Below are 14,433 nucleotides of genomic sequence, written 5' to 3'. Positions count from 1 at the left end.
AAATCTCATAAACATAAACACAGACACCCCTGAGCCTCTGATCAGGGAAAGTGTAGACGTATTCATGTATGACAGACCAAAGTGATAACAGAGTGTAAGGTTTTGATACGGCCTGCACCAGCAGACTCGCACTAGCCTGCAAGCATTAACTCGACAGCTAACAAATATTAGCTGTGGATTTAGTTGAACACCTTGGATCAACTAGTGCTGTAAAATAGGAATTTCCTGAGCTAATATGAAACAGTTTAATTCATCCATATCACCTACGCAATTTAAATCCAATACTGCTCCCTGGTGTATTTCAGCTCACTTCCTTCTCTAGCTGTCAGGAGCCTTATAACATCAACTGTAACTTGCAGCAGAAGATTTCAAAAAGTAAAATTTTTCATTTATGTCTTCATCACACTTATCCACCCAAACTGAGCTGCTCATTCAATGACTTCATCAGGAATGTCGGCACAGAACTTGCTTTGGGACATCTCTGGTGTTAAGATGCGTCTGAGAAGATGAAAAATCAAATGAGTAGGAAAAAAGAGCCAATGGTCGACGGCACCTGAGAGAATGGCATAGAGTCGAGTGCGGGAAATGCTGCTACACTGAATGAAGTAAACAAGCAGCCTCGCATTAAACCTCTAAAGGAAAACAGTCAGAGCCAAGTGATGTCATTTCTAATTTATCGCCAAAATGTATTTATTTATTTACCAGATAGGTCCATCTGGGGTGAGAACATTTATACATTTTAATACTGAAAATAAACTAACCAAACTCATAAAAATAAAAAAATAATATATTATTGCATTTAGAAAACCCACATTGCCCAAAGTTACCCAAATGATGTCCATGTTCTGTAAAATGTGACTCCTCTGTGAGTGTAACATACATATCTTTAGTGCGACCCTTTAGCATGAGCTGTAGGAGTCTGGAGATGCAGTAATGCGTCGTGGCAAATGCTGAGCAGCTTGTTGTTGGAGGGACACAGGATGGCTGGTCGTGGACTAAATGGTCACACAAGCTTTAAGTGACCATTTCCACCCACTTATCAATGAGGAATGAATGCTGTAATGTAGGGGTGGGTTTCTGGACGCAGAGCAAGCCTACCCTCGGAGCAACGATGGACTTTTGAGCCTGAGAGGCTTGTACATTTACTGTAGAAGCTTCTCACACGGGTACACTGATCTTCTTTCCATTACCTCGAATAAACAATCACCAGCAAACACAACTGATTTTATTCCTTGTCTAAGGGATTTTCCTGTACTTAATATTTTAGTGCTTCTCACTTACTGTCTCTCTTTCCCAATCCCCATCTGGCAGGGCCTTAGACTCTGAGCCATAGTGTAGCGGAGAGTACACCCAGGTCCTGTCCTCTGGAGGCTGTTTTTACACACCCACCACAGCAGAGGGGGACAGAGGAAAGGCCAGAGGCACAGAGACAAGCAGCAGGGGCAGGCAGGAGAAAGACACAGGAGATCACGGGAGAAGAAAAGACAAGACAGGAAATGAAAATTAGGGATGCATATAGGAGGAAATGTTGCTGAGAGACATCGGAAAGTGTGAGTTCGACAAATCAAATAAGTGTAAAAATGTGCTTAAAAGGATGTGTTAATCCTTTCAGCAGTTAGAAGACTTGACCACAGAGATGAAAATTTTGGCAAATAACAGGTTGTATTGGTACAGAAGAGTGCTGTTAAATATTAGGATGGGTCTTACTGACGTGTGATTAAATCTTAGTCTTTTGCCCCATTTGGACTAGCTCTTGGGACACAAAGTGAAGTGTACAGAGTGAGGGGATGAATCGCTGCATCAGCCAAACGGGGAGGATGATAAGCGGGAGGGAGGAGGAGGTGGGAATGGGAAGAAAGCCAGGATGCTGGGACAGTCAGAAACAGAAAGCATCCTCAGTCAAAGCAAAACACAAGAACAGGATTTTTTTTTTCCTTTCCGACAAGCAAAAGCGCTCTGTGTGGCTTCGGGAGGTTCTTTGTAATTGAAGGCACCAGCCCTTTAAGAGAGGGAAGCAGCTGCAGCACGGTATGTTGGCGATGGAGGTGGAGGTGGTCGCACGCACGCATATTAATATATACACACACAAAGCTCAGCACGTTGGAGCTAACACGCCATCCACACGGGTACAAAGGGGGATGAGGCAGGCTGTCAGTGAGTGAGGAAACAAATGGAGTGTTAAAAGATGAATACACGAGTAACAGAAAGACAGACTGTCAAATAAGAAGTCTTTTGTCCTCCCATACTTCAGCGTCTTTGCTATAGGTAGAGTAGGTATTGTTTTCTAGTTTTAACAAAACTGGAAAAGCACCTGCAGGGAATAAATCACACAAAGCTGCAGAAAACCTTGTTTCCTCTCAACACTGAAATCACAGGACTAATCTGGGCTGGACCACTTACAAGACTAGTGCCATCTAACTCACGTCTCACTTACTGGCCAGCTGGACTGGCTCTTCCTCCTCTGTCGGAGAGGAGAGACCACCCAGGTCCTCCCATCAGGAAACTGACAACAACAACAGGGGGAATATGGCGCAGGGACAAACACAAAGAGATATGAAAAGATGAGGTATGGAGCAGAGGGACAGAAGAAGAAAGACATGTTGAAAAAAAGAAGCGTGCTGAGGTGAAAATGAAAAAGGTTGTTCCGTGTGTAACCAAGCAGAGATGCACTGGATGAGTCAGTGGTGACAGATAGATTCACAAGTCTAGCAGCCACTCTGTCTTCACCCCCACTTCCACACAACACGATCTCACCACTTTCACATGACTCAGGAAAAAGCAGAGAAAGAGGGAAAGGTTAGAGAAAGAGCAAGACGTGGAGAAGAAAAAGATTCAGGACTAGATAGAAGCGAGGAAGGTGAAAATTGTAAAGCAAAACCGCCCAACAGAGCAGAGGTGGAGGTGAAGAAGTGAAGATGAGGGAGAGCAGACAAGGAAGAGCGTTCAGAGGTGAAGGAGAGCAGAGCACGAATCATGAAACGTGAATGTGGAGGCTGTTGATAGTGGCTGAATAATTTAGTCACGAGCCACCCTAAGGAACCTGTGAGGTGACGAGACACACACACACACACACACACACATACAGAGTAAAATGATGTGCTGTGTTTTCCCTAAGGCGCTGCATGATCACAAATGCTGCCATCGAATTGTTCCCTGCCCCTTCCTCCTACATACACTGTGTCATTTAAAGCTTTGAAAAATATCATATGTCAGGACACTGAAAGGAGGCTAGAATAATTTTGTTATGTAAAAAAAAGGTGCTGTCATAGCTATAAAGTTGATAAGTGTTAAAAGGACTGAGATCTGATATATTTGGATTCTGTCTCGCAAAAACTCAAGGCGGGAAGCCAAACCCAAAAAGGAAAGAAAGAAACAGAAATGAATTTTTGCCTCAGAAAATGCTGTTCAAACATAAATAACTAAGACTTTGTGATGGTTCTGAAAGTGCTTCTGTTAGTTAAAACTAGTTTGCCTCAGAAGGATGCGAGAAACAAGCAGAGTGGCAACACAGAGGCAACAACACTGAGACTGTCCCATGGTTCTCGCTGTTTCTGTGTAAATGGTTTGAACCAGCACCTGAAACATTTATCAATGGAAAAAGCAGGTTGAGCAGCCATGTGGAAACCTGATTTGTGTGGGATGTCAAAGGGGAGAAGTGACCATGATGATGATGGAGATAGCAGAAACAGACAGGGAGCACAAAGGATGATCAGATGGCGAGTTGGCCGACTGAGCTGCTGAGTGGCTGAACTGAGTGAAGTGCTCCTGAGTTTTAATACACCTTATGCCATGTCCAAGAGGTGTGGAGCTTTCACGCTTCAGTTTGGGTCTTTGGCAGCGTGTTAACAGCAGATGATACGACTTACTTTCACTTGGCCACTCCCAGCGTGTTTCTGTGTAGTTACACTTCAGGATGTGCACAGTGTCACTTCATGCAGCGCTACAGACCCCCTGCTGCTGTGCACAGAGAGTGTATCCCCTCCTTTTGAAGAATGAACTGGGCATCAGATGAGAGGGCTGTTAAATAAATGAGGGAGCTCGTTGACTAACCTGTTGGCCATTAGGATTTCTCATGCCACATTAGAGGGTGTTTGATTCCTGATAGGGGAAACCCAGCAGAGGCACGAGCCAGGTGGGAACGTTTCTATCTGTTACTGTGATCACTGGCTCTCTCTCCATCCTCCACCTGACACTCATACATTAATTTATAGCTGTGCTTTTGGGCACATTTAGACCTGCCAACACAAGCCTATCTGATGATAGCCGGTTGCTTTTAGTAGGACAACCTGTAGACTGAACACACTTAAACTGCAAAAGCTTCATTTGATATTCACACAAAATGAGCTGCTGAGTGTGTCTGCAGCCTTGTTGACGATCGTATTAGACAGGAACTGCAAAGTGATGTTGACATGCTACTATCACTCTGCAAAAACACTCCAAACCAGTGTGCACACTGCAATACGCTTGTTTAAAGAAATAGTTCGACATCTTGGGAAATACACTTACTAGCTTCCTTGCTGAGTTAGATTAGAAGACTGATACCACTCCTATATCTGTACAGTGAATATGAAGCCAGCATAGCTAGCTATCTTATCTTAGCATAAAGACTGGAATAAATGTCGAAGTATCCCTTTAGCTGAATGCACCACACATTGCACGCTCTTATTTCCATACCAGCTGTTAGGTCCCTCTGTCAACGCCTCTGTAGAAGAGCATCAGATATAGCTCAGTGCTTGACTTTATGATCATAAATACATTGTTTATTGTCATATTAGCCAATGCGCACTGACACTGATTGAATATTAAACATGATTTGATGACTAAATAAAAATGTCAAACAGATGCGAAGTGATGGGAGCTAGTCCTAGTCTGAGATGTGTCTAAACAGGGATATCATCTAAAAGAATCTAAAATGTGTGCACATATATAAGTGTCTGTGTTTGTGTGTGTGTGTGTGTGCAGTTTGACTTACAAAGTAGATATCTGTGATTGGCACGTCATCGTCGTCATCGACTGAAGCCTGGCTGGTGCACCCTGAGCCGGACATCTGGCTGGCCCTGTCTGCGTCCACCGCCACCTTGGGACTGGACGGGGCTTCCTTGGCTGCCTCGGGAGAGGAGGGAGCGGCTGGGCCAGACGAGGAGGAGGAGGCTGCTTCTGGGGCTGATGAAGAGCCGGAAGGTGCTGCTGCAGAGGCATCGGGAGCCTCGGCCCCAGCTCCTTCCTGAACCTCACTGCGAGAAAGCAGAAATGTGATTGTTAGAGAGTTAGTGTGGATTCCGTTAAGCTGTGGGCTACAACTTGAGCCCTGTTTTTTTTAAACCAACATTTGTTTATATTTTGGCTAACTAGCACCATGTGCCAGATTAGCTATTGGTGGTTTCTGTTTGCTATTTACTCATGGATGTACACACAACTATCATTTCTTTGACACTGGAGAAAGGCAAAAATATGGTGATTCTCACGCAAGTTCTGCAGTCACAAGGTGTGTCTTTTATCTAGGATTTCCAAGCAGATTTATAGATGTTTATTCACGATGAACATCAGACATAATGATATCCCCGGAAAAATGTAAGTCACACTGAGTCTAATATATGTGCAGTTCGGACTCACTGAGAAGAACACCTTTTGACGAAAATCACGGCTGCAAGTGTTGACCATGTTGATAAACAGGCCAAATTAGCAGGCCAGACTATAATAAACTTCCTGTTGTTTTTAGAATAAGAGCATGCACCTGTCCTTTTCACTTCTTGCAGTATCGCTGCCTCAAATCACTCCCTCCACATCCCCCCACAATTCACCTCACAGTTTTAAGACTGATGTAGAAAAACAGAAAATACAAGTTTGATGTTTCCTTGCACATTCATAAATATCTGTCATGATTTTAAAAATAATATTACACACAAGACACAAGTTATTATTACAAAGGCTCCATGTAATTTAAGAACAAAATAAAGAATGTGGTTCTGTTACAGTTTTGGGAGTTATGTTGAAAGTTCACTCTCCTCAAGTGTCACGTTGTGGTTTATTTCCGTCTTTGTGTGCTTTCCTGCTTTCTTTGTTACCTGTGTTTCAGTCGTTAATTAGCCTCTTATGTATTTAATCCATGTCATCTTTGTGTGCTGCTTGTGTCTCTTATCACTATTCCCGTCTGTGTTCCTCGAGTCATATCGGTTTGTTATTACGTTAGTTATTTGTATTTCTCCTTTGTTCTTGGATTTTGCCTCATCCTGCTCACTCAGATTTTGTTGCTTGACAGTTTTGTTTGACCAGAATCATTTTCTTCTTCTTTTTGTGTTATTTAAAGCTCACTTTGTGTTTCTTCAACCTGCCTGCCTTGGTGTTCTGCATGTGGGTCTTTTTTTTTGAACTGCACACACAAAGACACACACAGCAGTTGCAATATTAAGAACCACTGACTGGGTCACTAGCCATGAGGGTTAGATGCCAAAACCTAATGCAACTATGGCGGTTGGATGTTTCTGTTTAATAAACAGGAAAATAGGTGTAAGAATGCTTCCTTTCTCATTTATTTTTTTTGTTTGTTTATCAGACTAATAAATAAACGTAGCAGGACATGCAATTAGTCTGGGTCGTAATTTGCCGGAGAAAACAAAAATGATAATTTCTGCAAAAGAATTGCTGATGTTTGAAGTGGTGGTGTTTAGTACTGTAACTGTCTTTTAGTTTTTAATTATTGTGGCTGGGTTAGATTTTCTTTATTATGCCAATTTGATATGTAAATTTGTGAAGTGTTTTGTATTTATTTATATTTACATCTTCAAATATATTTTTAAACTGTTAATTTCAACCTCTAATTTGCCTCAGCAAAAAAACATTCTTTAATGTCATTGAACGTCATTATATGCTTTGTTTTTTTAAACATCAGTTTAGGCACCATTTAGGCACCGGTGTCTGGAAAAAAGCTAAATGATAGCCAACTCTCCTAGCCATAAGCCACTTTCCTGCAACAGGGCACAGGAAGAGGACCAAGCTATTAGAGAAAACTGGCTCTAGCTAAAATTCAACAGCTGTGTGTGTGGGTGTTTATCTGCTTAAGCTCTAAGATTTGCCAGCTGGCTGTGTGCTGTCACAATCCTTTATTGTTCCTGGCCAGATCATAAACTATTACGAAGGATTTAGGCGCGTCCACATTGCTTTCTCAGCTTCTGTGTTTGAGCTTAGCTCCACCAGAGGAAAAGCCCAGCAGTTGGCCACTGAGGCAAAAAAGCCAAGTTGGCATCTCCAAGAGAGACCTGATTGGCTGAATCAGTGAGGGGGACAGGATGGGGGTTGCCATGCAGAAAGTCTCTCTGTCACCCCATCTCTTAATTAATTTAGATATATCTTTGCAAAACTGTTCATACCCTGTATCATCGTCTCTCTGAACATCATTTGCTGCTGTTCTTTCTATACATTTGTTTTTCTCTCCCCTTTTCTTCACACATTACTCTTTAGTTTCTACTCATCTTCTCTTTGTGGCTTTCTCCACTAATTAGTCTCCCATTCCCATTTCTCCGCTCCATCTCTCTCTTCTCACACCCATCCAACCATTTCTCCAGCTGTAGGTGAGTTAGAGGCAGCCCGGAAGAGTAGGCTCAGTCAGATGGTTAATTCAGTCGCCTGTCGCTGTCTCAGCTGCCCTCACCACTCCCCTCTCTCCCCCCGCCGACTCCTTCCAGACCCCTGGGCCATATGTCTAGCCATCGCCTTCTCAGCATCAGACCCAATTATTCAGTTGGTTTCCCTGCACAATCACACCCTGATCCTCACTGACCTAACCTGAGTAAGTGTGAGCCTCACTGCCACAAAAAGTGTTTTTCTATGTGATTTTCGCTTTTCAAATACTGCCAAACCAATTAACTGTAATTAAAAAACAGATTAGAATATGCAAAGTAATAGGTCATTCCAGATATATGGGAGCAGCCCCATGCCTGCAGGCTAGCTGCCCCACTGACCTACTTCTACTGGCTGTTTCCCCCATGTCATGGCCCTCTGTGTCTGCCTCACAATGTCACCCCATTAGCAAACATGCACTGCTCATACGCAGAGCACAAATTTACATGCATGTGCACACTCTCTCATAACTTGATCTTGTTAAGTCTGCTCCACACAGTGCCTGTGGCATTTAGCTTCCCAAAAAAGGGGACCCCAGAGTCCTACATACAAATGGGCCAATCTGCTTTTAGTGTTTATATGTATGCCATGTTCGAAACTATGTGTGTGTTTAAGACAGGTGAGGTGTGCTAATTCCACAGCTGGTTGAGCTCAGGTGAGACACGCAGCAGGTTATTTATAGAATGTCATCAAGCTGAGTCACATTGATGATCGGGGTCATGAAGGACTCATTACAGCTCTGCAGCTTATCTATTCTGTGCAGGGTCACAGAGAGCATGTGATGGAACTCTTTGTGCCATCATTACAGTAAAAGCACACAAACGTTTATTACCATCTATTTGGTGTATATGGATATATTTATATTTAACATTATGGAGAGTTGCTGTGTTTTAGGGTGATCTAGGGATCTGATACTATTACCACCCTTCACATGTGCTTTTGAATATTTTTAGCCAATAGATCAGACTAAATCTGACAGTTTTTACACATTAGTGTGATTTCATCAGTGAGTGTGTGCCGTCGTGCTGTTGATGTACCTGGTTTCAGGTGAAGGCTGTGGAACAGAGATGGTGGGCTCGCTGTCGTGTCTCTTCAGCTCCACCTCCACTGTGATGGTCTGCTGATCCTCCTCACGCACACGCAGCTCCTCCTGGGTCCTGGACACAAGCATAACACACACAAAATAACACGCAGAGAGGAAATGAAACACGTGTGAAAAACAAACACAACTACATCTTAGCAACAGGAAGAATGGGCCCACTCATAAACACGCTGACCAAAAGGCTGACCTCACATTTTCTCTTCTACCCACTCACCACACCCAGAAATGTGTAATGCTGTGAAAACATGAAGCTAGCAACCCTCAAAAGTCTGTAAAAACAGTTCTGTTAATCCTGCTGAAAAAGGTTTATGAAGTGAAAGTAGCATTCATACTCCTGACTCACCTTCCGTCATGGCTGAGAGACTGGGTGTGCCTCCTGGAGACAGAGGACATAGTGTCAGTACAAGCTGTATATGAGAACTGCAGCAGCCAGCTAACATGCAACAACACATTGGTGTGGCTCTTAAAAATGTCAAACTACTGAACCCATAATATGGATGTGCTCTGTTTAACAAAACACTGGTAGAACTAAATAGAAGTAAATGTCTGGTGATTTGGTAGCAACAGGGCTCAGACTGCACAGGGTGACTCAAGTGTTTCAAAGTGTTTGCATGTGTTTTAGCACCTGTAGCGGGGGTGCTCGGCTGTGTCAGAGGGGGACCTCTCTGGGATGGACAGAGAGGTGGTGGAAGAGAGAGTGGTGGCAATTGATGCTGTGGTGGCCTCCTCAAATGACGGAGGAGTACATGGAAGAAGATCTGGACGCCCTGTAAGAGACAGAGTGAGAGACACACACGTGTTATTTTTCAGACTGTATTATTATTGAGAGAGCTGGAGCCTGTTCGTTTTCTATTTTTCAAGCACTTATAATTGAAGTGTTGTTCTGCTTGCCTAGCCTTTTGTTTCCCATGGCAACAGCTACAAGCCTGTTTTTTATCAGGGGTGGATTGATCAGTAGTGTTACTAATTACAAAAGTAGACTCTGAAACATTTTCATGTCATGCAGACAGAAGCTGCCAGCAGTCCACGTCAAAACTCTCTAACCCTCAATACTCCACAATCACTGGCAGATGTTAAATTCTGGTAAAATCTATCACCTGTGCCTGCTAATCTTGCGTTAAGTCGCTACATTGCAGCAGAGTACAAGTGTTTTTTACCCTCATCCTCCAGTGTTGGGAAGCTGCGGGCTCCTCTCAGGTCGTAGATATTCTCGTCTCTCTCGGAGGGCAGCTGGCTGGCTGACCAGGCTGCACCAGGGCCAGCGCACTTAGGCACCGTCAACGACACGCGACCCTTCTTGGATGGAGACGACTTCAGAGCTGAGGGACAATGCACATTAACACATTCAAGAAAATATGGGCATGTGATATGGAATACTTTGCAGTCAAAACAAAACATTAAGTTTAAGTTTTTAAAATGATTAGTCCCCCTGCTTCATGATAATAAATTGTTTCTGTGTTAAAATCATTGGAAAGGGATGAAAAGGAAAACTGCACAAGGATTAAATTGATGTTAGACTCTCACATGACATGGACCAGCACCTAATAAGGCATTAAGGGACTGTATCTGATATTCCTGTCAAGGCTCGGCAGTAAAAGAGACAAAAGCCTGGCATCTGACTTTTGCGTCTGTGGCTCTTCCAACTGACTATGTAAGGCAGTGTATTCATGAAAGCTGAACTCACAGGAGCTCTTCTTGAAAACCGTGCTGCTCATGAACTTGAAGAACCTATCAGCATAGAAGCCTGGCCGGTGGACTGATACAGTGTCCTGAGGGAGACACGGAGAGATTAATGAGACAAACAGTGCATGAATAAAACGATCAAACAAGAGCTCTCCGTAGATTAACTGTCAATTAGATCCTATAGTGTCCCATTTCAGTAATTCTTCTTCTCTGGGTCAAACCAGACAGAACGACACATACAAAAAAAAAGACAAATGGCAGGCAGAAACACAGTCCGACAAGGCTACAGACACGTCTCTTCATTATTTATGTTGCAGCAGACTGAGCTCATTCTGCCAGCAGACTGACAGATGACACTTGGTGTTTGGTTTAGACTGGCAGGGATTGAGGAGGCCGTGGAAGCCGAGGAACAGCAGTTCGGTTATTATTAGCTTTTTGCATCCGCATCACCGGACTTCGCTGTGAGTAACATCTTTGAAGGCATCCACCTATGAGCCAACTGTGTGTAAGAAAGAGAGAGCGAGGAGTATCCATTATCATCAGCAACAGTGACGCACAGAAGGCTGCCACCGGGATGCTTGCTCTCCCACATATATGTTGCGTATGAGTGTGTTTCAGAGTGGGAGAGTGGAGTGAGTAAGGAGCGAGACTACTGGTAGGACTCATTCTATCTTGAGAACATTCTGATGATGACGTACAGCAGTGATACTCAAACTTACAGCCCATTTGGCGGTCACGATAGGGTGCCGGGTGGCCTGCTGACCGTTTCCTAATTCACAATGAAAATAAACTGATTCACACTGGGATTTTTTTTGGTTTGTTTACACCAATTAGTCAGAGCTGCACAGAGGGACAGATATGCCAGTTTTGTATGATGGGATAAATTAGGCTGTTAGGCTGAGATGCAGTTAGTTCAGACATGAGCTTTGCAGAGGAAGACAACTATCAGCTCAAGAGGAACAAAATTGTGCAGAAATGAGGATAATCCTGATCCCATAAATGTGTGTTTCACACTAAAAAAAGCTTAAATATGATATTTGTTCTGTCTCCGGTTGGAGCAGTTTATGTTTATGGTTTATGTTTATGAATCATTCCAACAAATGAGTGATTGTGTGATGGAAGAGGTTCCAGCTACGTTTAATGTTGGATAAGCTGTCGACTAAAATGCAGTTGCAGCTATTAAATGCAGTAAAATATTAGATTTACCTGGCTTACACACTTGGTGTCAATCCTTGTAAGTACATACATAAGTCAGTTCATTTTGAAATGAAACATGGCCTTTCAATTTTTATTCATTTTACCTGATAAATATTAATGTTTATTCATTAACTGAGCCTGGGCCTCCTGTCATTTAACACAGTTAGTTGAGTCTCTCTGATGTATAGTGTAAACCCCAGAGCAGTTGAAGAGAAGTGAGGTGGTTTACAGCTGAGAGATCTGGAGGTGATGGAGCGAAAAGAGAGTGAGGCCACTCATACTATCCCTGAATGTAAACATAGTCTGACCAAAATGAGGTATCCACAAAATGTGAGCAATTAAGTGATTCATTCTAGTGAGTAATTCTTATGCGAATGTAGTTGTTGTATGTATCCTTTTGCTTATCCTACTGTGGGGGGATCCTGAAATGATTTGCAAGCTTGAGACACATTTATGCAACAAAGGCTGTTGACTCTTAAATAGTGAAATCAGACCAGCCAGCATGCTTTACATAATGTTATAAGTTAGTACGAGCTGCGAATCTTCATGCCTCAGGACTTGTTTATTCTAAAACTTTACGTGGTCATGACATTTTACCGATGGACAGGGATTATTTCACAAAACACACAAACAGTCATCCATGTAATAAAATAGAAAAAAACGAAAAAGCTTTTTCCATGTCATTAGGAGGGAGCGGTTCACACGGCACTGTGTGTCTCTCTCTCAGTTACTCACACTACAGTAAAGGCTGACTGTTCATAAAGGTGACTTACTGTAATATGAGCAAAACCCAAAAAACTCCATGTGTATGGAGTTAACAGCTGTATTAAAACATTACCTCAATGGCTGTATGTAATCAGTGGTGGAATGTAACTAAGTACATATACTCAAGTACTGCACTTCAGTATAGACTTGAAGTACTTCTACTTTAAGTGAGTATTTTCAGTTTATGAAACTTCATACTTCTACTCCACTACATTTGTCTGACAGCTTTAGCTATTAGTTGCTTTTCAGATTACAATTTTTAATGCAGGACTTTTACTTGTAGTGGAGTACTTTGCCGAGTGGTATTAGTAATTTTACTTAAATAAAGAATCTAAATACTTTGTCCACCACTGCATATAATTTGCATGTGAGTAATCTATAGCTCTGCTTAAAGCTGACTCCTAATAAGCTTTAATACACAAACACACACAGACATGTGTCTAAATAGACCTGTTTGCTGTAATGTCTTTAATAACTGTGTGAAGTTCAGAGAGAGCAGAGCTACTTGAATGGGAGGCTATCATTCAGCTACATAAACAGTCCTAGCTGCACATGTTGAAAGATTGAAATGAACTGATCAGGGAAGAGACAAGTTGACGGAAAATACACACAGAAAGACCAACAAAAGGCTGTTCTTCAAAACAATGAAGTTTGCCAAACTTGAAGCTAATAAAGGTACCCATAGAAAACAAAAAAAGCTTGAGGCTATTGTTTATGGGGTCTTGTGCTCGCCAAATGTAACTGTCGTTCTTTTGTGTAGTCTCCAAAGAGACTTTATGTAAACAAAACCAGTCCCGTGTCTGGATAATACGATAATACAACATAAGATGGAGAGAGTTAAGACAAATAAAACAGTCAGTGTCTGGCTGTGTCTCTATGTGAGAAGCTATTAAAAACTCACCCCGTCATGAACCAAAGCCTTCCATGTGTGCTCCAGTTTCTTGATTAGCCTGCGGAAACAAAGAGAAACATGATTTAATGCAGTGATGTTTAACATGTCTTACATATCAGGGTCATAGGCAAATAATATAAGCAACATGCCTGTAGGCTGAGGACCTTAAATGTGCTGTCTGTAGTGATTAAGTTGTTTCACTTAATGGGTACACAGTATGTTCATATAGTTAAATGACTCCATCTCCAGCCTGTGTCACACTGTAAGATATATAGCTAATGACTAGTGGTGACCACATGTAATGCGATGATCACCTGTAAGACTGCAGGATGTCAATGATTCCGATATAGAGAAGAAGTCTCTCTCCTTTGCCATTCACAGCCGGGATACCGCCCATCCTAAAATGAGAACCAAAATTAAACTGAAATAAAAAGAAAGTCACGAGTTCTGTGCATCTGGATGCTTTTAATGTCAACACTTCCTGCAGGCAACTCACAGTCAAAACAGAAGAGAACAGATTAAGGCTTTTATAATGAAGCAGCTACAGGAAGTCTTCAAAGTTTTCTGCGTTTTCCAGCCTTATTTTGAATCACAAAATGCTATAATTTAATTGTTTGCCTCAAGCTAAGAACCACCTAATTGTAAGTCCCAGTTAGATGGCTAGATTTAAAGTCAGCAGCACTCTTGTATTTGCATTCAGACTGTTTTCCCCTTCATGCTATTTAATCTACCTTAGATGAAAGCAACTTCCTTCACTCGCGCCACAGTCAAAATCATAACAGCAGGTTTAAGCCTCTAGCTGAAGTGCCAACCTTTTAACCCACACTGAACCTTAGCACAGACTGAGATCTTCTGGCACGACACTACTGACTGTTTGCGCTCAGGGTCACTCGAAAGTGGAACAACCTGCTTTGGTGTGACCTTTAAATATTTTCTCAGGCCTTGTTTTATAAGCTTGTTGTCTTTTTAGACCAGGAGATTGTTTTCTCTGAAGGAATGTTTGCCCACTTGCAGTGCGGTTGTTAATACTGTAAATGTGTTAAAGTGTCTAAAAAATTGTTTACTTGTGAAATATTGTATCAGAGTTCAAATTCAATTCAAATCAGTTAAAATGTCAGTTGAAGAACTTAAAGCGTTTGACGGTTCAATTAAAGTTGAAACACTGAAAGGGTTTGAA

The 14,433-nt window shown here is 42.2% G+C and overlaps 1 protein-coding gene across 1 annotated transcript in view; it reads right to left on the bottom strand.

Annotated features, from left to right (window-relative positions):
* pip5k1ca (phosphatidylinositol-4-phosphate 5-kinase, type I, gamma a) overlaps positions 1 to 14,433 on the bottom strand; it is a 48,414-nt gene that overhangs the window by 4,378 nt on the left and 29,603 nt on the right. Inside the window, exons 9-17 of the mRNA XM_041934674.1 lie at positions 13,571 to 13,654; positions 13,266 to 13,314; positions 10,404 to 10,488; positions 9,877 to 10,038; positions 9,345 to 9,486; positions 9,063 to 9,095; positions 8,655 to 8,774; positions 4,973 to 5,234; positions 1,282 to 1,371 (exon numbers count right to left, since the gene is read on the bottom strand). Of these exons, the coding sequence (XP_041790608.1) occupies positions 1,282 to 1,371; positions 4,973 to 5,234; positions 8,655 to 8,774; positions 9,063 to 9,095; positions 9,345 to 9,486; positions 9,877 to 10,038; positions 10,404 to 10,488; positions 13,266 to 13,314; positions 13,571 to 13,654 (1,027 nt within the window). The remainder of the gene's footprint in view (positions 1 to 1,281; positions 1,372 to 4,972; positions 5,235 to 8,654; positions 8,775 to 9,062; positions 9,096 to 9,344; positions 9,487 to 9,876; positions 10,039 to 10,403; positions 10,489 to 13,265; positions 13,315 to 13,570; positions 13,655 to 14,433) is intronic.

This window comes from Chelmon rostratus, chromosome 4, assembly GCF_017976325.1.
Source record: "Chelmon rostratus isolate fCheRos1 chromosome 4, fCheRos1.pri, whole genome shotgun sequence".
In the NCBI taxonomy this organism is placed as follows: Eukaryota; Metazoa; Chordata; class Actinopteri; order Chaetodontiformes; family Chaetodontidae; genus Chelmon; species Chelmon rostratus.
The sequence above is the reverse complement of the archived record's forward strand: the minus strand, read 5'-3'. Positions and strand labels throughout refer to the sequence as shown.